General features: G+C 45.4%; 1 protein-coding gene across 2 annotated transcripts; it reads left to right on the forward strand.

The window, feature by feature from the left end:
- The first annotated feature begins 1979 nt into the window (after positions 1-1979).
- LOC121088863 (NADH-cytochrome b5 reductase 3) lies at positions 1980-23412 on the forward strand. Of its 2 annotated transcripts, none has more exons than XM_040595480.1 (9): positions 1980-2009; positions 6475-6609; positions 10447-10519; positions 13018-13124; positions 14480-14609; positions 16332-16415; positions 16553-16638; positions 18877-18976; positions 21080-23412. In XM_040595480.1, the coding sequence occupies exons 1-9, from the start codon at positions 1995-1997 to the stop codon at positions 21250-21252; spliced, it is 903 nt and encodes a 300-aa protein (XP_040451414.1). In that variant the 5' UTR covers positions 1980-1994; the 3' UTR covers positions 21253-23412. The 2 variants fall into 2 exon arrangements, with proteins under 2 accessions (XP_040451414.1, XP_040451413.1); XM_040595479.1 differs by lacking the exon at positions 1980-2009 and adding an exon at positions 2403-2534.
- Positions 23413-24245: the final 833 nt, after the last annotated feature.

The raw sequence follows: 24245 nt of genomic DNA on the forward strand, positions 1-24245 counted from the left end.
TCTGCTCCTCTTTTCTGGCACGAGGGAATGGGGAGAGTATTTGGCGTTGTCTGATTCACATGCGAACAGCATGTGCAAAGGAATGGGGCAACAGACTTGCAGAAGGTGCTCTGCCTAACAAAACTGCCACCTCAAGCATCAGATGCTGACCTTTGCCAAGGTCAAGGATCAAGGAAACCCTGCCAATAAGACCTGTTTCTAAAGGATGTAGGCATGTCTGTGTGTTTGTGGCCTTAGTATTTTGCTTTTCTAACCAAAGTGGCCAATGGCTAAGTGCTGGTTTGTTGCCTCTAGTCAGGTGCCTAACTTCTCTGAAGAGGGAGAGGGCTCATTCAGAGTTAATTTAAACCTCTTTGGTGGATACAGAGACGGTGAGTGAGAACAGGCTTTACAGGCTTCCAGACCAAAGCAGCCAGGGCTCACACATGCACCAAGGACACATCTGGGCTGAAGAGGCTCACTCAGGGAGACTGAGTAAAAGCTGGCAGCTAGAACAAACGCTGTGCAGATCTGTAGCAGGCTCAGCCCTTCCCCTGGGGAAGCCAGAGCAGGCCTTTGGGTCATGTTTTGTGCATGGATATAGGGAAGAGGAAAGTTTCTGAGACATAGAGTTTGCTGGACATTCCCATGGCGTCTTTGCCTATTGCCACCAAGTCTCCACAAGCTGACCGACATTGAAAAGCAGTAGAGATGGCCTGGGCTGGACAATGGGAACCTTGCCAGGTCAGAGCTCACTGAGAGTGGGGAGTGAGGACTTTGAGGTCTCCACTCTTCCCTAAGCGTTAATTCTCAAGCTGGAGCCTCACCTGACAGATCGTCTCCCAAGGTCCATGGTCCCAGCGCCCAGCCTGTCTCTTGGTTATCTCCCCAGTTCCCTAAGCCTCAGCCTCTCAGTCCTGAACTCTTTCTGTAGCAATGATGTTATAATCCCTCCGCTTACTTAGGGGTTTGTGGTGCAGCAGCTGTCCTCAAAGAGAAAAGAGGGTTACACAGCCAGGCACGCTTTTGTCATAGAAATGCCAGGAATAAATCACTCCATTCCTGCAGCTAAATGTCTTCACCTAGACTGTGCAGTGATGTGACCTGCTTACCTTTAGGTTGGTCTGTTAGCCTTCCTTTATTTACCAGTGCTAATCCCCAGGTTTACTGGGCAAACCATGGCCGCCGTGGATGTTCTCACAGCCGGGTGAGCTGCCTGCGGAGCCCGCAAACCCCGCGGCGGGGAGAAGGCAGGCGCTGGGGCAGGCGGGCGGCTCCGTGCCCCTGCATGAGCTGAGGGGCTGAGAGGAAATTTGTAATGTTGTTTTTTTTTTTAATCTTAATATTAGGACTGTCAAGCACACATAGTCCTTGGTTTTGTAAGAAGAAACTGTATATAGAAATTTTCGAGGCCTGTTTACTGCAAGTTAAGGCTTATTAATGAAGAGCTTTGAGGTCTTTCACATTTAGCCCCGACACAAGGACACATTTGCTTGTTAGTTGTTCATCTGTGCATGTTGATGTGAACAAAAACTTTAGGCCGTCTGGCCGAAATGTCCTTTCTCGTTGCACAGTTGGGTTCTGCTTTTTGGATAACCATCGCCCCTAATGAGCCTGGCTGCTGGCTGTCACCGGCCTGGACGAGCTGGAGGGACTCAGGGCCCTCAGCAGTGCCGGGGCAGGGCCCTGGGCCCCACTCGTTACCGGGGCTGTGCATGGGGCCCCACTCGGTAGCGGGGCAGGGCCCTGGGTACCGGGGCTGTGCGCGGGGCCCGGCCCTGAGGCTGGGCAGGCGGGGGCGCGGTCGGTACCGCACCGGGGCCGCGGTGGCGGCACACAGTGGTTCCCGTCTCTGGAAGATGGCGGGGCCCTGGCTGCTAGTTAGGAAGGGAAGGTGCTGGGGTTGCACTGCCCTTGCCTTCCCCATCTTTGTTTGGGGAGCTAACACGGGGCAAACGGCGTCGCGTAAGCGGTACGGCAGCACAGCGGGCAGGGGCAAGGCCGTGGTGGCACGGATGGAACCCGCGGCGGTGCGTGCTCTGTGCGGGTGGGGGGGCACATGGAAGGTAACGACGCAACGGAAAGCTGCGAAACCGTGACTACACTTTCGGTTTTTTTCGCGATTTCCACGCCTCCCGCTGCGATCCGTGCGGGCTCCGGGGTGCACCGCCCCGCCAACCCGCCGGCCGGCAGCCACGCCTCGCGGCCGTTTCGCGCAGCGTCGCCTCAGGGCCTCGGTGCCCCAGCCAGCGGGTTCCCCCAATGACCGGCCAGCGTAGCGCTACCCGGAACCCCGGCGACAGCGCCCCTCCCCTTTGCCGGGGGGACGCGACCCCGCCGGGCGCTCACCGGGGGGGAGGGCCCGGCGCCTGGGCCCCGCCTGCCGCGGCCGCCCCGCCGCGCGCCCCAGCGGGGAGCGGCCTCCCCCTGGCGGCCAGGCGGGGCAGCAGCCGCTCGGCGCTGATTGGCGGGGCGCGGAGCGGCGGCGCGGGGCGGAGCGGGGGAAGCGCTTTCTCTTCTGGTTGGGGGCAGCGATGGGGGCGACGCTCAGCACGGTGAGTGCGCTCGGCTCCCGGGCGGCGCCGGGCAGCGGGCAGCGGGCCGCGGGCGGTTGGGTGACGACTGCGGTGGCACCGCATTCGGCGCCCGCCCCTCCCGGCACGGCCCTGGGCGCGCTGAGGCCCTGAGGCCTGGCCGCGGGCGAGAGGAGCGGCGCGGCGCTCCGGCGGCCCCGGGCGGGCTGTCGCTGGCTGCCGGAGCAGAGCGAGGGCCGCTGGGCGGTGTCACAGGCTGCCCGAGGCCCCTGCTGCCTTCCCTGCCGTGTGCGGGAGGGAAAACGGGGGGGCCCGTGTTGGGAGCCGCGTACGTGCCCGCCCCCCCTCCCCTTTCCCCGGGACCTTCCCGTGCCTGGCAGGGCGGGGGCCGGCGGGCCGGGCGGGGGGGGTGGTGCCGGTGCTGGCAGCCGCGGCCTGCGCGGGGGCATCCCGCACTTCCCCGAGCGGTGCCTCGGCGTCTGTGCCGGTGGCGTTGCAGCGCCAGCCGGGCGGCTTGCTCCTCGGGATCTTGTCCGCCGAGCGGCGGGTTTGCAGTGCTGTCGTCGGTAGCGTGTGGCGACACCCTCGTTCCGCTGCTGCCTGGCACATTCTCTCTTCCCTCTGATGCAGCAGCTCAAGCACTTAGGGCTCTATGTTTGTGAGAGGAGCAGGGTGGAGGTGGATGCAACATATGCTAGTTTGGGTGCAGCTGCTCCTTAGGTTACGTGAACAGAAGAGGTTGAGGCAGATGCGAAGCCTGGCCCTTAATCCTGGCATCATTTTTCCGAAGCAGATAAGAAGAATGTTTAACTATAACCACTTAAAAATAGGGTTTGAATGAGGAAGTGGGGGAGGAGTGACTGGAGCTCCCGAGGGTACAGGATTTTTCTTGTTAAGGCAGCATTTGGTTTGTGTATTTGTAGGGCAGTTTGGTGATGGAGTGTCCTGCCGTACGCTTACGTGTTTAGCTTTTTGCTCACCACGCCCTAGGGGAAAGGGCTGGCAATCTCGATGCTATGGCCTTTCTCTTTCTTGTGGCCTTTCTTGTTATCCCGCAGATATAGAAGTCTGTTTCCGTTAATAAAAATTCCTGTGCAATTACTAATTTTGTGATCTCTATTAGCAAAGATTGCTGCAACTGGAAACTGTTAAGCCACCAGATCTTCATTTAGTGATTCCTGGCCTTATGGTCATCCAGTCCTTCCCTCTGCTGCTGTAGATCTGATTCAGCTTCCGTGGTTGCGGTGCAGTTATCTTCCAGAATATCTTGATATACTCAGTGGTAAGAGTATATAGGTCACTTTAAGCACTGAGAATTTATTTATTGGCAAGGACAACTTTTTGTAATCATTCAGTCTTCAGTTCTTCCACTCTTTTCTGCCCACCAGCTGATACCTTCTAAGTGAGGAACTAAAATAGCTATCCATATTAGCGTGTGTGCTGTTTCTTTCCAGCCTAAATCCCATGAGGCTTTTGCACTAGTTGACCCTGAATAACAAATTGCCTTCCATGATGCCAACATTGTTAAAAATGTTTGTGAAAATTAAACTGTATTCAGTTCCAATAGACTCAGATCTGGCGCATTTCTTCAAGAAGTGATGATTGTGCACATTGGGGGAAAGAGTGTGTTAATCTTATTTATTAAACAGCTGTAGTGGTTTTCACTTGACATCTGATGACCAAAATATGATGCGCGAAGATGAGAGAAAACATTTATCTCTGCACATAAGTAGAGAAGCTGACTTGCAGAGATAGTATTTTGAACTCCACTCTCCTCCTGGCTTCCTGATCATCTGTTTCTGATGTACATTAGTATATGTACACAGAAGAGCACAGAGACACTGGCAGGTGGGGGAGCCCCGATAACAGACTCAGAGAAATGAGCCCTGGCCCTTCCCAGAACTGACTGGGGGAGCTGTTGGCCTGTGGGCTCGGAGTGATGCTTGTCTGTGTGTGTCAGTGGGAGGCTGGCTTTCCTTGGAGGCTAGGGGGGCATGGGATGCAAGGTGTCATGCGAAAGGGAGAGAGGGGAGATTTTTCTCAACCTGTTTGGTCTGTTGATCAGTACCCCAGGAAAGGCAAGACTCTTGTAAGGTACCTTAATGGTGTTCCTTTCACTATCTGTTTCTTGTCTTTCATCCTCCCCAAGGCTGACTCCCTTGATTAGAAGTCCCTTCATGCATAACTTGGAGAGTGGGTCAGCTCAGCCTAGCTTTGTGAACATTAGATTGGAGTTGGGTAGTCTGGGAGTTTTGGCACCAATTCCACCGCTTTGGACTTATTTCAGTCCAGGACTAGTCCATTTCCATCACATGTAGGTGGAGCTTGAGTGACTCTAGTCATACCCGTTGTTGTCACTGCTCAGTGTCACATGCCCAGTCAGGTGTAGCAGCACCGTGGAGGCAGGTAACTTTGAGGTGGAGGTGTGAGTTAGTAGTGCAGTGAGAGTATTTCACCTGAGGAAAGTCATTTGGCCACAGGGGTTGGCACAGCCACGGACATCTCACAGATTCTTCATGTGACAACTGTCATGCGGCTTATCAGCTGTGTGGTGCCATCAAGTTCCTGTTCTTGCAGGGAGCAGACAGAGCCTGGCCGCGGTGTCCCCGCTCCGTTCCACCTTGTCACTCCTGTCAGCACGTGCTGAGCTGGCAGGTTGTGCTTCTTAGGGAGCCGTGGCGATGTAGATTGCATGCATGCCAGCCATCCTGAAAGTGATAGCTGTTTTACTCTAAAAAGCTTTCTGCAATACTACGCTTTCATTGGGTCCCAATTTTCTCTACTTTCTCTAACCCCCTCAAAGTAATTTTTCCATGCAGGGGGTGAGCATTTGGGGATTGTGGAACATTTATGGGCAGGGGTCGAGGTCATTTGGAGAGGAAAAAACGTGGGGAAAATAAAAGGATAAAGGGATTAAAAGGTCTGACCCTGTGTAAACAAGCTCGCTCTGTACCCTTGTCTGGCTGTGCCCTGCATGCAGTCAGCGCAGTCTGTCCTGTGTCTTTGTTAAACTCCACAGCGGCTTACCTGGGGGAGGGGCGCTGCTCTGCCGGGTCTGTGTGGAGGTGTAAGTGCCAGCACCTGAAGCCAGACCGTGAGTTGGAGGGCCTGTGTGTCTGCGGGGCCGACACCCAGTGCAAGTGTGCGATGGCTAGCAAAGGTCCAGCTGAACTAGCTAGCAAGTAGGTGAAGTGGCCTGGGAGCCTGGCGTGTGATCATCTCTGAGGATGCTACCACCAAAGAGGCTGGCTACTGAAGGGGCCAGGGGTCCTGGCTAGCTGCCAGATTCATCGTGGGGTCTGTGGTCAAGTGTGAGATCCCCAGTTACCAGGGGTCCACGGCGCATGTGATGGTGTGTGAAGGGGTTGTCTGTGCAACAGCAGCTTCTACGTCCAGATGCCAGCAACTGGGGAGACTGGAGTGTGGGGACAGTTGCTGCAAAGACTAAGCCAGCTTAGCTACTGGTGGATCCACCTTGCATGTTATCTTTATTTCCCACTAATGGACCTTCATCCTGATCGGTCAGGGAAATGAACAGGAGGTGGCCATCAGTGCTGTTTGTGCGAGCATCTCTCTGTGTTACCAGTGTGGCCAGCCACATGTCTATTTAGGTGTGTGTTTATGTGTGTGTGTGCCTACTGGGCATAGGTGCTCAGCCTCGCTGGTGGTCGTGGGGACATGGAGCTGTGACAGCCTCGCTTCTGTCAAGCTGCTAGGTTTGGCAACCCTCTGCCAGTGTGCCAAGTACTTCAACGTAGGAGTAACGTCAGGTATGCACAAAGCAAATCTGTGTGTTGCGCTGCCTGGTGGTTTTTTCAATACTTCCTGCTCTTACTAGCACAAAGAAACACAGTTTTTTCAGTGGTTAGATTGTCATGTCATGCTACCAAGTTCCATCTCACCAAAATAACTTTCTTGTGTTATGCACATGTGTCTTAACACTCTTTCTGTGTTGATACAGTTGGGTCGGTTTGTGACATACCCAATATGGCTAATCTACACCACCATCCTGAGGAGGCTTTTCGGGAGTCACAATCATGCAATTACTCTGGAGGATCCTGAAGTGAAGTATGCATTGAGGCTGATTGATAAGGAGGTAAGTACATGTACAGTGCTGAGCATGACCTCTCTGTGGAAATGCTTACAACTTCTTAAATCTTCAGTAATGTTGCAGCAGGGTGAATACTTGTGTTTTAAGGAATGGACTTATTTATAAATGCCTCTTGCCTAGTATAACCAAATTCTGTAGTTCTGCAAGCAGCTTGTTTCTAAGCAAGTTAGAGAATGCTGCTTTAGAGATGACCAAACTCGTAGTTTCTGCAACATGCGTCGTGTGTCATGGAGTACATCACCAGAAATTCCTAAATTCTGCACTGCTAGATTGGCTATGAGACAGAAATCATGCTGTCAGGCAGAGAAGGCATTTTTTTCATGGTCGGTAGCGTTCAACATAGTAGTTGTCAGAACTATGTTGATACTGATTCCTGTTACTAGTATGTTACAGGAAGAAAGGTGTTTAAATGATGTAGTCCTGAGAGCATCTGAGCTGCCCCAGCTTCTCTTTCTCTGTCTTAAAAGTAGAAGCAGTTCTGTACCTCCCAGGCTGCTCAGCTGGGTTTTCAGAGGAAAGTCATCACCCTTTCAGGGGTGGAACTTGCTGTCAGAAGTTGGTAACAACTTGTGGGAAGGGGACCAAAGTCATGAAAGGTGAAAAGTCCAGAGTTTCCTTGGATAAACTCACCATCAAAAGCATGAGATAGAAATCTTGGCTTTTCAGGTGTGAAGGCACACCTGAAGTTCGTTTTAGTGTTGACTTTTGAGATCAATGAGGTAGTCAGAAAGTTATTAGAAGAGTTTTGATGAAGAAGACTCTGGACTAGAACAGAGCTTTATTTGAGGTACAGAGTGCAGAGATAGCTTGGCTTTCATTTGTTCTGTCTGTCAAAGGAAGTTATTACTGTCATTCTGAATTCTGGTTTTGTGGAAACTGAAAGCTTCCCTGTGGCTTGGGCTGGGCAGCATTACTAAATTTATTTCCCATGTGTACTTGCAGTATATATGGGAAATAAGTGCAGTAGCAATGCTATTATTATATACTGCCCACTCTCATGAGATCTGTGGCACATGGTTGCAGGTACAGTCTGCCTGACCTGCAGGAGGGGAGGGAAGCTTGAGACACTGCACATGCTTCTGAGAATCAGTCTATTTTCTGCTGTAGCAGTTTGTGACAGAGAAGAATTCACAGCTCACTTTTTTTTCCCTGAATACTGGTGGGTTTTTTTTCCCCTCTCACTGTTGTTATTTTTGTATGTTTTTTTTTTTTAATCTTGGGATGGAGGAGCAGCTGATATATATAGCACATGCAGCAGCATTTGACCTGGTTACCTTGATCAACTGAGAATATTTCACTGATGAATGTTTATAATTTTTTGCCTAAATGGGAAATGTGTGCTGGAAACTGAGGTAAATTTTGAAAGATAATAACTTGGTGCAACAAGTGCTAGTAGCTTCTAACATCCTGCCAGAAATCTGGTGCAAGCAGTCTGATCTTTGCTCTTTGTACTAAACTGCTCAGCATTGCCATATCTACCTCTCTGGGAAAGCTGAAATTAGTCAAGAGTCTTTCTGACGTGCTTCAGTTTGTATTTTACAAGCATTAAACGTGAAGTAGATGAGAACTTTAATCTAAACCCACCTGTCATTACACAAAAATATTTAAACTTGGGAGAGAATCATGGCTCTGAGTGTGGTTGTGGAGCCTACTCAAGACATCCATGTGGCTGGCTGGTTTACCTTCCATTGCAAGAGGAATTTAAGTACGCTGGTAGTGTTGCTTGTAATGTTGCTGCTTTTGCTTGCCCAGACTAGCTAAAGACCCTCATATTTTAAAAATTTGTGCTTTTCCCATGTTCTATGCAATTATGAAGCTGTTGATACCCTCACCAGCAAAGCGCCAAAATGATTTGTGGTTAAACCAAAAAATGAACAAATGAACTCCCCGGTTTGGGAGTAGCTGGGGTTTGTAATCTTTAACCTGATGTATTTTGATGATAGTTGAGAGTACAGCTTCGCAGAAACTTTTCTTGATGGACTGTGGCTGACTGAAGCGAAGGAACAAGAAGCTTTCAGGAAGGGAAGTTGAAGGAATCACTTAGGCCAATTTCACAGCTAAAGAAAATGGACAGATGATTGCAACAGAAGACTTAAGTCACATGTACTGGGCTGCCAGGCAGCAATACACGTGAAATTTCAGGAGGAGTCTACTTTATGCAGAAACAGGTTTTAGGTGTCTGTGGTCTCGAAGTTTGAAAAGTACTGGTCTAGAGAATGCCTCGTTTGACATGCATGTATCTTTTAACACAGATTTTATGTATGAAAGCTGGAAATTGAATGTACTATTTTGTGAAGCTGTTGTGAACAGAAGGCTCTCTTTCTCTACACACTGTCTGCATTTTACCCACCAGCTGAAACATTAACATCAGCCCAAACTGAGTATGCCATACCTCCCATCTGCTGAATGGAGAAACAGGGGTCACAAGGCTGCTTCCTAGTGTTCACCGTAGGAAAAAACTTTTATAATATAGTTAGGTGTACTAATGTAGTTTATGCCTGAAAAAAGGCCACAACATCAGGGTTTTTTTTTATTAATGTAAGCATAATTCATTTGTTGCCTTTCAGTGGCTTCAGCAAAGCACCAGCTTGCAAAAACTGTTCTCCAGCTTTGCATTTGCAGATGCGAGTGTGGAAAACTCCTCGGCACCTGTAACTTAGACACAAATGCATGCTGGTGGCCAGAGGCCAAGGGCTTCCAGGTGCTTGGGGTAATGCCAAATGATGGCATTGGGGAGCGTAGTGGAGATGACCCCATGCTGGAAATGGCTTCTGCGTCCTGTTTCAAGGAGGTATTTAATCTAGCCTTGACTAATGACGTGCTGAACGGCGTGAGCAGTGTCTTGGATGTGTAAACCAAGACAAAAAAAGGGTTATGATACATTATAGGATGTTTATGAAATTTTCTCCAGAAGGCACGTTCTGTCCCATGGGGTTTTAGAAAAAGTCATTGAATGAGGCGTTAAGCTGTATGCTGTTTGTTTCTGTTTTTTTCAGTCCCATGAATGTGACCTGATTTTTAAGAGAGAAAACTTTGGTAGTATAAGAATTAACATTTTATTTAGTTATTTACCAAAATTTTATTCAAGGTATGACTTTTCTAGTAAAGTCAGGCTGCATAAACTGTCAAAAATTTATAATGAAGTTCTTATCTAAATGGAGTGCTTCTTTTCAATTTTGATTAAGGATTAAGTTTTTACAGGGAAGATATTTTTAAGGCTCTTAGCATAGCAAAGGGGACCAGGTTGGTGCTACTTAATCTTCTTGACATCTACCAGTGTCTTCTGAAATCATCCTCTACACTGAAATAGTTAATTCATCTGGCTCTGAGACATCAAAATCATTTTTTTTGGCCTCTTAACTCCTGCATATTCAAGCTTTAAATGAGAATTAAAGAACTGATTAATTCTTATCTTATGGCCTTCTCACAGAAGGCAACATAAATGTTCATACTACTTAGAAAGCTATTGTTTAGTCTTAATCTGTATATTAGTATCTTATTAAGTTTTGCTATTACATTTAAATATACATCAAAACAGTATTTGCATTTGTCTGTTTTGTTTCAATTTTTACTTTGGAATTACTTCTAAAATATTTTGAGGTAAGTTTTCAAGGCGTTTGAATGAAGAGTTGACTTCTGCAGGATTACCATGTTCAGATGAATTCATATTTGCATTATGCAAAAATTCGAGTTAGGATGCTGCACTCCTCCCAATATTTAATCCTGCAAGAAGTCTAACTAGCATATTGGTTTTACAAGTAATATCACAAACATTAAATCTCAACAACACAGCTGATTATTCTTTTTCTTTTCCTCTTTCAGGAAGTTAGTCATGATACAAGAAGATTTCGATTTGCTCTCCCTTCTAGAGACCATATTCTGGGTCTCCCTGTAGGTACGTTCCGTCTTTCCTTACTGAGAATCCAAGTGCTGTTAATTACAGTATAAGGGATTTTGTGGGGATATTTTTCCTAGATTTTGAACTGTTGAGTTTCAAATACCATCCACATGGCTTGAGCTGGTATTTAGAGTTTAGCAAGATTATCCTTATGCTGTGAGTCATCTGCATGGTGTGAGAACTTGTGTACTTACAGAGAGCGTACATACAGCTTGTTTCTGTGAGGACAGTAGAAACAAACACTGATCTTTACTTGTATTTTTCCAGTCTCAGCTGTCCAGTGCGTGTGGTGTTCTCATGGTGCTTGGTCTCTGTGGTCCCGTTCCATCCCCCAGGGCATCACTCTGAGCTACTCTTCCTCTAACACATGCGGTTTACCAGATGATCTGCTCGCTTCTGAATTTGCAGCTAGTCTCATGGAATTTCTTAATCACCATGGGGTAGATATTTCCTTAGGCCTTGCCATGTGGCGTGTTGCCTTCTATAATAGCTTAGTGCTGTTGTTTCCTATGGCTTATACAAAGAGCATTTAATTGCGACTTGTGCTTAACAGGGACTTGTGCTTTAACAACCTGTTGCAATGATCTGTGGATCAGCTGCTTCTTGGTAGTCCTCAGCACCTTTCCAGCGTTACAGTCCGTTGTGTTTAGGCTCCCTCTTGTTTAGGGTATATTATTCTCTTGACGCTGTTAAGTAGCGGTGAGGGCAAAGCTGGTTTCCCTCCCTTGCCCATACTGAACCCTGACGAGTGAGCTGTCTCGCCTCTGTAATTGTTCTTGTCCTACACGCTAACAGAAAGGAAGCCGTGTGGGCTGAATTTGGCCTGCTGGATGCCACAGCTGCTTCTAGTGTTCTAGTAAGGTCAGGGAAAATCAGCCAGTAGTTTCAGCATAGCTTGAGAAGGTGTGTGCCTGGCCCCCCATGGTCCAGGAGCAGCATAGTCGTGCCCCCAGAGGTGCTGTACTCGGGCTAACCTGCGGGTGATGGAGGGACTGGTTTACTGGGGGAGGCTGGGGAGGCAAAGGTTGCTGAAAGCTGGTGGGGGTGGTAGAAGCAGCTGGGAGCAGCAGGCTTGGCAGCCATGGGACAGATACCAGCGTGCACCCTGCATGTTTAGTCCAGCACCAGCGTTTTGCTTTTACCAGCAGCTGGAGTGTTACAGGAAAAAAACATGATTCACTCTGAGGAGAGTGGGATTGTGTGTGGCCCTATGCAGAGGCTGCCAGCTACGGTCCTGTTAGGGCAGGGTAAAACTCTTTAACGAGTAAGAGCATAGGGCATGTTTTCCCTTTGGGAGGAGCATCTTTTTTAGATTTGTACCAATTCTTAAAGACACGCCCCAACAGCAGTCCCATCTGTCCAGGTTCACAGTGCAGTAGTCACCATGGGTCTGCTCCTGGAGGAGGGGACAGTGAGGCCACCCCTTGCCTGGAGGAGGAACGGGAAGCTGCTGCTGCTGCTCCCTTCAGGTCTTCCCTAGCAGGAAGGAAACACCCATGCTACCAGATTTGTATAGGTTTTGCTGAGAGGGTTATTTGAATCATCCTTACATTATATTCGTGTACAGCTTCAAGTGTCTTACGGTTGCTCATTTCCCAAGTCACCAGGTAGAACATCGTCATTCACCCACTGGTTTGCCTTGCTGGCCCTCTGGCTTGGCAGACCAGCTCCTGGTAAAATCCCCTCTTTGTGCTCCCACAAAAGGCAGAAAAGCTGCATTCATCTTAAGAGATAGCTTACTCTGTTGACCTAGTGGTGATAAAATAACAAAACCCAAATCCCCCCTCCACCCCAGGTATTCCTCTTTTAGGTCTCTTCAGGATGTTGGAATTTTATAGGAAAACCTTTCAAAGGAGTTAATTCTAGGGCATTTTCATCAGAAACATAGACATTGAGGAAAGAAACTACTGTAGAGAGTTCAGTGAATGTGTGACAGGTTGAAATGTGATCGCTACATTCACATGCTAAGCTGGAGGAATAGCAGGGTTAGAAAAGTGCTTTATATCTAGGCAGCCTTAGCAGTGGCAGCTAAAAGACCTGGTAGACATGAGTGGTCTGTGGCCAAAGTAAGAACAGTTATTAACTCAACTGTAGCAGTTTATAACTGACATGTTAATAAAGAAGTGTGAACGGCACTTGATTTTTTTTTTTCTCTGGTGTCCTTTTAACTTGTCTGTATGGGAGAGACATGCCACATCTTTTGCAAGGTCTCACGTGCAGTTAGGGCTTTGGTAAATGTAAATGCGTGAAGCTATCAGAACAGATCAGATTGATGCATAATATCAGCAGTGGAGTTCCAGGTAGAACCTGGGCACGGTTAACAACTCTGGCAAAGTGTTACAGTGTCAGGAAAATGAAAGAGGAAAAGGTGTTGCCCCAAAACGAGGTAGTTAGGAGAACTTTGAGACTGTATTTGCAGTCTGTGCCAAGTCAGTACATCCACTGAAAGAAGAATCTTGTGAAAGCAAACTGCTTGTTTTCTTCCCTGTGTACAGGACAGCATATCTACCTGTCTGCACGGATTGATGGAGCTCTGGTTGTTAGACCTTACACTCCGGTTTCTAGTTACGATGACAAAGGCTTTGTGGATCTTGTTGTCAAGGTGAGAATGTCATGTCCTTTTACCAGGCTGGGCAACTTCTGAGCCCACCTTTACACCTGCAGTGCTACGTGAAGTGTGGTGTGCTGGCTTCTGCTCAGGTGTGTGCCACTGCGGACTTCCACTGTTGTAACAAGTGATTTGTAGTTACCTGCGATCCATGTGGCATTTTGCAAGCTCTCCTTTAGCGAGTGTGTCTCGTGAGATGCTGCATAATTTTCTGTATATGTGTACTGCAGTTTACCAAAATCTGCGTAGACCTGCAGATGTTCACACAGCTGTTTTTAAACTTTCTGAAATAAGAAATTAACCTTGCCTATCAGCTTCTTCTGAAGCTGATATAATATGATCATTATGATCATTAAGAGCAGTGATTGTTATTTTTACATCCAGACAGTGTGAATAACTGATTTAATTGGGAAGAATGGGATTTTGAGTCTTGTGATGGTGTCCTTTGGTCTCTTGGTAGCAGGACTAAACAAATACATTTAAAGATGATGGGAATCTAAAACCTGAATATTTGCACTGGATTTTCCCTTAGAATTTTACTCAAGTTTTTTTTCTTCTTTACAACTTATAGCACTTTATTCATGTATGGTGAAATTAGATGTGAATTTGCCTTTTACTACCTATTTATTTTCATGAACATGATGTTGCACACTGAAGACGTGACAAGGGAAAAATGTAAATCTTTGACTCTGATCGAAATATTTCACAAGACTCTCTTCCTGGTGTGGCTCTGCATGCATGCAAATGCTGCTGTTCTTGTAAAAGTTGTAGCTAGTCTCAACTTGGAACTCTTTCACACCCATGTGATTTGAAACAAAAATAATTCCAGCACAGTTCCAGCAGTGTAACTATACCCATTCATAGCTGTTGGTGAACAGTTGAATATTCAGCAAGCTGATACCCACTTTTTTTGTTACCCTAACTTTGAGATGCATAAACAGCTGGCTTCCCAAGAAGAAGGTTTAGGTATATCCCTTTGCAACTGAGCTGTCAGGGATCTTTCTCAGAAGTTTTCTGTTTAAAATCACAGTGGATTTTTTTCTTCTTTCCCTCCTTTTGAAATTGGGTGTAAATCTTGTTGATTATTTAGAGATATTTCCTATGTTATAAAAAAGCAATGGAGAAATTGCCAGTCTGTCCAATCTGATCAAAACTGGGGCAAGAGTGGCATTTAAATCTCTTTCAGAAAACTTGGTGCTTCTCTTACTGTTAGTGAAATCTTCATTAATGGTATTTCTTAATGTAGTAATTGTGTCCTTTGTATGAGGAGTATGGGTACCTAAATATTTGAAGGGTAAATGCTCATCTTTGAGCAGTCAGATTAATTGCTTCATTGTTATTTTTGACAGGTCTACTTCAGAGGTGTCCATCCAAAGTTTCCTGATGGAGGGAAGATGTCCCAGTACATAGACTGCCTGAAAATAGGGGATACTATTGACTTCAGAGGACCAAGTGGCCTACTTGTCTACAAAGGAAAAGGCAAGGCTGACGCAGAAGATAGCATTTATCCAGAGTAAACAATAACAAAAAAATATAAAGTAATAGTAGTAATAGAAAAAAAGTCACATTTTTTTTCCAGCTGGGTTCAAATCTTTATAGAATCACAGAATAGTTTGTGCTGGAAGGGCCCTTTAAAGGACAGCTAGTCCAACCCCCCTGCGATGAGCAGGGTCAGCCTCAACGAGATCAGGTGGCCCAGAGCCCTGTTCAACCTGACCTTGAATGTTTCCAGGGATGGGGCATCTACAGTCTCTCTGGGCAACCTGTCCCAGTGTTTCACTACAATTTTGTACAAAATGTCTTCCTCTTACCTAGTCTAAATTACCCTCCTCTAGTTTAAAACCACTACCCCTTGTCCTGTTGTAACAGGCCCTGATAAAGTCTATTCCAGTCTTTCTTACAAGCCCCCTTTAAGTACTGTAAAGCAGCAGTAAGGTCTCTCTGGAGGCTTCTCTTCTCCAGGCTGAACAACCCCAGCTCGCTCTGCCTGTCTTCACAGAGGAGGTGCTCCAGCCCTCTGATTATTTTTGCGGCCCTCCTCTGGATCCACTCAAACATGTCTGTGTCTTTCCTGTGCTGAGGACTCCAGAGTTGAACAGTGTCCTCCGGGTGGGGGGGTCTCACCAGAGCAGTGTAGATGGGCAGAATCTCTGTGGCTACATTTTGATTACACACTGCATGAATTGAACCTTACCTATCACCTCTATTTATTATTTGGGCTGTTATTCTCAATATACTCACCCTCTCCCACTAGACACAGGGATTCTTTTCTGTTATTAGCATCTCTGCACAAAAGAAATTGCTAGTTTCTTAAGTAAGACAACAGCTATCTTGAGGGGGATTGTTAATGACAATAAAAGTGTTTGTTAATGACAATAAAAGTGTTTGTTATTGGTACTGTTCTCAAAGAAGGGAATTCTCTCCGTGCTTACATGAACATAATTTATACACTGATAAAAATAATTGCTATTTGCACTGTCCAATGCTGATTTTCCAAGTGAAAATGAACTTCATCAGTAGGAAGTACTTTCATGCCAACGTAAAATATCTCACTTTGGCATAGTGCAGCCACAAATGTGTCACAAAATCCTTCTGGCAGTTTTGTGAGCAGCAGAACTCAGACACGTGGTTTTCCAGAGCTTTGTATATTGTGTTCATGTTATCCTGGATGGAGAGAGCTGTGAATACAACAAATACAACATTTTGGGCGATTTCAAGCTCTTTGTCAGATTTGGCTGAAACTGGCAAATCGGCTCAAAAAGAAGAGATAAATATACAAACAAAAAAAGTACACTCTGCGTATTTCATGTTTTCCCTTAAAATAATCTGCATGGGGTAAATAAACTCTGTGAGCAAATGAATTCCTTTTTGTAGAACGGTTTCCAGGATCTGGGCTTCTGAATATCACTAGAGGTATGGGACGTGAGCAAATAAAAATACAGGTAGTGATGGCTTGATGCTATAGTCAGGAGTAAGTAATAACCCATGCCAGTGTCTGTGTTTTACAATCTCTAATCATCTTTCAGGATTTGTTGTAATTCAGGACATCTTCACCTTTGCCTGTTTCCCCCTCCTGCTATATGGAGGAGGAAAGGTGACAGGGCTGAAAAAGTCAATTAGCTGAATGTGCTGAGAAGGGATCACAGGCACTGTTTCCTGCTTGCTTCAATGTTTTCCCTCTCTCTCTCTCTTTCTCCTCAGGAACGTTTGCTATTCGGCCTGAAAAGAAAGCTGAACCAGTTATTAAGAAAGTGAAATATGTGGGGATGATTGCAGGTGGGACTGGTATGTACATACAAAGATTCATCCTTGGTTTCTGACAGCTGGTAGACGTATTTGTTCATATTTTCTCTCATGTGCTCACTTGCATTTTCTTTTGCCCCTTTGCATTCTCGTATCGTTGACCTGCCTTCCTCTTTCAGGGATAACACCTATGCTGCAGATCATTCGAGCAATCATAAAAGACGAACACGACCCTACCATTTGTCAGCTGCTCTTTGCTAATCAGGTAATTCTGTCCTGTTTTCTATTCATAAACTTTTACTTGACTAACAGAACTCCACTCAGCAAACAAAATTCTTGCTGAGAAAACCTGGTGCAGAAATACAAACCCTGAGGGGAGAAGGGAACTGAAATGTTGAAAAGTTCCTGTATAAAAGCACCGTAATGAATTAGTTTTTTAGTGTGACTACAGAAATGCTGCTTTCCTTCCAGCTAATGCTCGCTTTCCTGTATCTCATTGCTCTGTTTCTAATCAGGTTTATAAATATTGTAAACCTCTGCATTTCTTTGTGCAAGTTGTTAATGTTTTGGGTGGACTTTCAGAGCAGTCTGTCTTAGTGGAAATGTGAAACAGGTGGACATCTGTCTCCTCTAGCAATTGTAACTCCCCAACTTCACAGCAGGCTTTGTATGTGTAATCTTTCTGTTTGAGAACACCGTAGGGGAGGCTAAAATTAACAGTGGCCTCCAGCAGCTCCCTCAGCTACGGAGCTGTGATTCTGCAAGGTTGTCTTCTTTCATTTCCCTTCCCTCTGTCAGTTCTTCACGTGTTTCCGTTGCTCTTTGAGGTGTGTCGTACTGCGGAGCAGGACAAAGGGAAGATCTCTCATCCATGAAATCCGTGTGATTGAGATTTGTTGGATGACCAGGCAACCCAAATGGTGGTGTGCTGCTGAACTGCAATGCCCCTTTGCCTGATGTTAATAATTTTGCTTTTAAATTTCTCCATGATAATAGCTCATAATCCAGAAACAAATATTCATTATTTGTGGTGAACCTCACTTCATGGCTGTGTTTTTTAGCTTCTTTAGGCTCTCCTATTCAATGTGTCCTCATTCCCTTTGTGCCGTATCTGAATTATAAACCAAGATTTTTCTGCTCAGAAGCTATGATCCGAGTGCCAACAGATACCCTGTTCTGATCCTTTATTACAGTAAAACTTCCTTGAGAGCCCTGCCCATGCCCTCTGGCATCGTGTGGCTGGTGTGGCTGCAGCAGCTGGTCTCTGCTGAGCCCTAGGAGTTGGCATGAAGTGCAGTCAGTATGAGGGCAGGAGGGCGAGGATTTGCTGTGAGTAATTCAGAATGACTAATACACTAGACTAAAACTAGAGCTGCTTTAGCAACCTAGAAAACCTACTGCTTCTTGCAGGGAGGACTCTGGGAACAATTGCCTGTGCATTAGCAACAGCCTGTGTAAACATCTATCCTTGACTTATTTAAAGAGTCCTTGTACCCAGTAACTGCACAAATACAAAGCAGCCTTGTGACAAATGGTCAGTCAGGAAAGCCTGCAGACTAGATGGTTTTTAATATTTTTAAATACTTAAAATATTTTTTGACATGTGTTTTGCTGATCTTTTATTTGGCCCTTTTGAAAGAGCTGTGTTGGATTACAGATGACAATGTACACGGGCTCATACTGTGCATCTGACTAGCGTGCTTTCCGTTGGTAGGGCCCAGTAATAGCTTTTCTGGAACACATGCAACTGCAGATCCAGAAATAGGCACCTTCTCGGCAATAGAGGCATGTTCCTCCTTACCCCCACGGTGACAGACATAGTGCCAAATTATTAAAGCTGCAAAGGATGGTACCGTATTTAATCCTTAGCCATCTCCCTCCTTCCCAAACTGCAGCTGCTCCTACAGGATTAAAGCTTTCTTTTGGCCTTCAGTGTTGCATCAGGGAGGAGCAGAACTTGATACCCTGGGTAACATTTGTTCCAGACAGAACTCAATGCCCTTCTGGTTATTTGTTCCACATCCTGTTTAAAAACAAAGCAATCTCTGTATGGCAGTGCTGATGAAACTTGACGTGGCAAAGGTGAAAAACCCAGCGTTCTCTTGACAGAGCGGCACAATACGGAGGGGTAGGAAGGTATTTGCATGCAGTCATGTTTAGTTTTTTGATGAAAGTTAAAGTTCAAGTGCTGAAAGAGGCCTTTACTCTTCTGATGCTACCACTAAATCCCTGAACAAGTGAAGGTTCTGTGTTTTGATACAGGTTTTGCTTTGTTTTATTTTTTAGAGGGAAGGCATTGCATGGTCGGGATTTTTGAAAGTTATGAACCTTTTTGTTAGCTCTGCCACAGCGTAGTTTTGAAAATAATGTGTTTGCTCTGTTCAGCTTGTAAAACAGAGTCAAATTATCTGTTCCATCTCTCAGGGCTGTAGCTAATGCTTTGTGGTCATCTGAGGGCTGCATTCAAATGCAGAACATAATCATTGTTTTCCTTACCCTGCAGACAGAGAAAGATATCCTGTTACGTTCCGAGCTGGAGGAGATCCAGGTTCAGAATCCCGGTCGCTTGAAGTGCTGGTACACGCTGGACAGAGCACCTGAGAGTAAGATCTAACATGCTGCTTCTGCTGCAGCTTACGTTACAAGTATTAATGCATGCTTGACAGAAGATATGCTATGTTGTGCATATTTCTGCGCTCCTTTCTTGCTTAATGAATCATATCAATGCATCCAGTAGCATCGTTCTTCACACCCTGATGCACAGAAACTCTTAGATGTAATCAGGCTGTGTTACCGAAGCTACAAAGCTCACCTCAGGTAGTGCAACATTCCTCCCATGACTACACGTGAATATTTACCATTATTTACTCTGGAAAGAGACCTTTTTTTCTCCTTCCCCCGTAAATAAAACATGTTATCTTACTGTCCTGTGTTTAGAGCATGCATTAGGGCAGCTGCAGTGGGAGTGTCAGGCACTGTGTCTCACGGAGATGTGGCCAAGTGCAGACTCGTGCCTAGCTGTCATTGTACAGCAGTTCATGGTAGCTGAACTTGTTTGTAGGCAGTGGAATTGCCTTTGAATTAACAGTGGTTCACAATGAAAATGCTGTTCCAGCTTGGTGCAGTCCAGATTTAAAGATAACACGATATAGTTGGCTGGTTCAGGTGAGAGGATGAGCTAGCTGAATGTGCCTCCCTCAGCTGTGCAAGTTTGAGGAAGGAAAGGCTAAATAGTTAATACAATTGTGAAAAGGCTCAATGGTTTCTGTGTCATTCCTTGTCATTTTCCTTTCTTACCATTCCTCCTCATGCCCACCCGCATCAGGATGGATTCACACTCCTACTGAGTGGTACTTCAGGGCAGAGAAGGAAAAGCCATATGCCTTCTCTCACCTTGTGACCACAAATACACCTCTGGTAGGGTAGAGGGAAGGGTCTTGCTGTCCCCACAGTCTGTCGCTGTTATGTCATCTCCTGCAATTAGTCTTCACCTGGAATTTATAATAATTGTTTCTTTTCTTTGATATTTGTGAATTGTGAACTGATCTTAGCAGTTGTGATAAAAGTTCCCCCTCAACGCTGTTGTGCGGACACTCACTGCCATACATGAAACCGGACCAAAACTGGAAATTTTTGGTTAATCTGTGGGAGAAAAATGTATCAAGTCTTACTTTGCCCAAAGGTTTGGGTCAGCAGCTTTTTGCATCCAGGGCTGGAGATGCAGTGGGTAAACCTGAATCATAGCATTAACTGATTAGCACCATGTGACGTGCGGAATTAGACTCTATAACTCGAAAGTTATAAAGTAGGTATGTTTATTGCGCGCAGATGCACGGGGGATCGCTCCTCCACAAGCGTGCATGTCCAAAGTGACGAGCCATCTCACATTTATACAATAAAACAAATGAATATTCAATTAACACCTATACGTATTCGTTACCTAAACCCCGCTTTGTATGTTAATTAGCTTATCAGTCCGTTTCCTGGAATGTGGTGGTCTTGCAGGTTTGTAGGTGATTCATGTCCTTGTGACCATCCGATCTTCTCCAGCAAGGAGACTTAGCACTCCCTCCCTCTAGATAGCATTGGAATGTCTCTCATCCTTTTCTCATTCTCTTTTAAATAGCCCCTTTGTTAGAGGGGCAGGCGTCTCCTCAAAACTGTAGTTGTCTCCTCAGAGCTGTGTGCCTATGTGACCAGACACACACCCATGACCAGTCACCATACCCACATTCCTGGGCAGACATATACAATCACAGTCGGTGTCCATTGTCCCCATTTCACACTATTTCTCCATATCACATGAGCGTTCCAAACAGGAACAACCTCATTAGCTAGATTTCCCCTAGTTAACTTACAGGCAGCGGGGTAAAGAGGAGTCAATGTTGTTGTTTCACAGTGCTGGGGCTGAGAAGGTTCACAGCTGTGCTTGGGATTTCCTTGGGGCTTTTAGCAAGCTTTATTAAAAATTAGCCCTTGTTTTCTCCATACATCAGTTTTGCATCTTCAAAGCAGAGGTGGCAGCTTTCCCATGTAACATAACTGTGTTGAGGACATTAATGTGAGTGGAATGTACAAATGCTACAGTCCGGAATGTTACTGGGGAAAAAAAAAAACCCAAACCCCACATCATGCTAAAGTGGCTTGTATCTGTCTTTTCCTTCTTTTCTCCTCATTCCCTTTCTCCTACTTAATTTTTTTAACAGATTGGGAGTACAGCCAAGGATTTGTGAACCAAGAGATGATGAAAGACCACCTGCCCCCACCTCAAAATGATGTTCTGATCCTCATGTGTGGACCTCCTCCCATGATCCAATATGCTTGCATTCCTAACTTGGACAAACTGGGCTACACCAAGGACATGAGGTTCTCTTTCTAAAGAGGACCGATAATCCAGTGATCTTGAGTAAAAGGGAAGAAAAAATGTTTAATGGGGAACAGGACTAAGTTAGAGATGGCTGATGCACAGTGCTGGGAAGCAACATTTACATTAAAAATGCTTCATCTTTTCTGAATTTCTGGCAAGTAAGACACTGAAGCTCAACTGTATTAAAATTGTACTGTATGTTGCACAGAAACAATTGTATTGTGGAAAGATAGTGATGCCTAGTGTGGGGCTATAGGGTATATTCCACCTCAAGGGAGGACAGTATAGCTGCTTAGGGCAGTAAACACTCATCTATGCTTTTTCTTAGCATTGTAATCAAATGGCAGTAATATCCTACTTCCGAACACTGTGCATACCCAGTATTTTGTGTGGTATGAAGTATGAAAATACACGGAATGTGCTGGATTATCCACGGTTTATGCCAAATTTTAATCCTTACAGAGCTTTTACAGTATGAAGGCCAGGGAGGAGCGTTTGCCTTGTATGTGTGGTCTTTGCAACATCAGAAGCTTAAAGGTTCTTGTTCAGTTGAAGGATGACAGTTAACCAGTTATGACTTAAGCATGACTGAAGTTGTTCAAGCTGCCTTGTTAATCAAAACAGAGGTAGACAGCAACACAAAAAATTGTTTCCTTTGTATTTTGAAGTAGTCTCTCTTAAATGCAAACACTTCTCCAGCTGGTCACAGTTCTCATCCCTGGGCAATGAAAGAAACTACAGAAAGCAGGCTGCTTTGTGCACTGTTTCACAAATAGCTGGAATTGGTTGTATGTGTGTGGAATACCAGGGAAAAAAATAACAACTTTTGTATGTATTCTTAAATAGCGGGTGGTGCCATAGGAGTACAAAAGCAGTTCTGGATGTGCTGTGCAGTGAAAAAAATGCTGATTGAAAACCGGATCTAGTTTCAGTTTCTTGTTTCCTAGAGAAGGATTTGGAACAGAGGGGGCTGAGCTCAGGTTTCATTGCCAGGGTGGGTCTCGGGTAGCCCAGCTTCGCATGCGGTGTGGTGCGTGCCTGCAGCTGGGGGACTTGCCTGCGTTTCTTGCTCAGGCGAAGCCCCAAAGGGTTTTGCTTGGTACAATGCGTGGGAACAGCCTTAAGTCACAAAACTGACAGCAAATCCAAATGTCTCACTGAATCTAAAACCATTTCTTAGATGCTCTTTATGATAGCTCTGGTTTTTATTTTTGTAATAACTTTTTTTACAGCAGCCTTTAACCTAGTCTGTAGTAAACTTAAGGCATCTTGTGTGCCGAACCTTCTGCTCCTAAACAACAGAGATACTGCTGAGATTAGAGCTGTCCTGCAAGGAATCTATGGAACTAAAAACCTTGCTTTGGTGATGAAATCAGAGTGATGGAAAGGGTGTGTGATTGTATATGAAGAAATGTGGATGTTAGTTAGCTACAAGTGTCAGTGTATAGTACCAGTTTTAAAAAGATTCTGATAGGTATTTGAGGGTTATAGCTTGCCATGTTTTCTTTTATGCCTGTACAACAGATGGGTACTGTGTGCTTACAAGGTTAATTTTCACCATGAATTAAATGGAGAAAAAGATACACAGTTATTTTAAGGAATCTCAAATGGATAATACTGTTAATAATTTTATTAATTAGATGCTTGCCTCTGAAGTCTTGAATTTTTGATGTGTGCTTCTGAAACTTGTTCTTTAATACTATGCTCCAAAGTTCAAGTAATACTTAAAGTAAGTTTCAGTCCCTTTTTTAAGAGATGAAAAGCAGACATATGAGAGAAATTATCTTGCTGCTGGTTTATATCAGTATGGGATATGCATAGATTTTTTAATTATTTAATGACATTTTCTTGTTAAAAAAATAAGTAGCTGGTTACACATCAACTATTTTGTATTACTTTGCTTATTCAATTACTGGCTTTTTTCACATCTGTGTAAGAAATAAAGTATCTTGCAGGTGAATCACCTGTGTCTTACTGAGCAGATCATCTTCAACCTCATAAAAGACAAACTATATTTGCAAAAATATCTCTATAAAGTGAAGGTTCAAAAAGAAAAAAAAAAGCCTGTTAGATTTGTTTACTCAAGCGCTTATCTCTTTCGTTTGAGTTTGGTGAAAACTGCTGTGTTTGGATGCTGAGTCAAGGAGTAAATGGTCTGTTTTTCTCCCTGTCGCTCCAGTCTCCTCTTTTTTTACCTTTATTTTGTACATCTTCCTTGTGAATATGAGACTCTTTATATAAAATCCTGCTTTTTATTTATTAAATCTACTGAAACAAAACTGTGTTACAGTCCCTGTTGCTTGATGGTCCTGTACAATAGCATTTAAACCAACTTCTACCACTGACACTTAACATGTTATTAATTTCTTTTCCTTTGAACCAAGTCATCTGTCTTGTAGAAATTTGAGTATTCCTCCAGTTTTCTGACAGGATATGCTGAGTACTACTAAGGTCCATGTTACAAAGCAGCTGTGGAAATGTGAACCTCCTGTATGAATTTTGTGGAAACGGGATCAGAAGGGCTGCTGCTGCTTTGGCTTTACCAGAGGTGGGTCCCCTTCCCTTAGCTTGCCACTGTGCAAAGGCAGATACCCCCCCCCCCCCCCCCAACGGTGAAGATGTGCTTGCAGGTGGCTGGGGTCTTTCTTCAGGTGCCGGTCCTGTTGCAACAGAGGATCTGAGCATGGAAGGAGGTAAGGAATGAGCTGTTCCTATCCTGCTTCGGTAGCTCACTCGGTCTGGAGCCTGCACTTCTTGTGGTGCTGCTGCAGTCCCAGCTGCGTGTCTGCTGCTCCGTGCGGGCGTTACCGCTGTCACAGCCACGGTGGCCGGAGCTGCAGGCAGCCCCTGGCTCTGTGCTCTGGGATACACGCGGTGAAGTGACCTGACCAAGGCACCTGTCCTGGCTTCCCAGCTGCCTGTACGAGGGGGGAGGTCTGTCTGCTTCAGTCTTTCAAGGTAGTGTATGACAGGTATGGAAATATGCGTCGCCTCAGGGGTTTAAT

This window comes from Falco naumanni, chromosome 5 (genome assembly GCF_017639655.2).
Source record: "Falco naumanni isolate bFalNau1 chromosome 5, bFalNau1.pat, whole genome shotgun sequence".
Classification (NCBI taxonomy): domain Eukaryota; kingdom Metazoa; phylum Chordata; class Aves; order Falconiformes; family Falconidae; genus Falco; species Falco naumanni.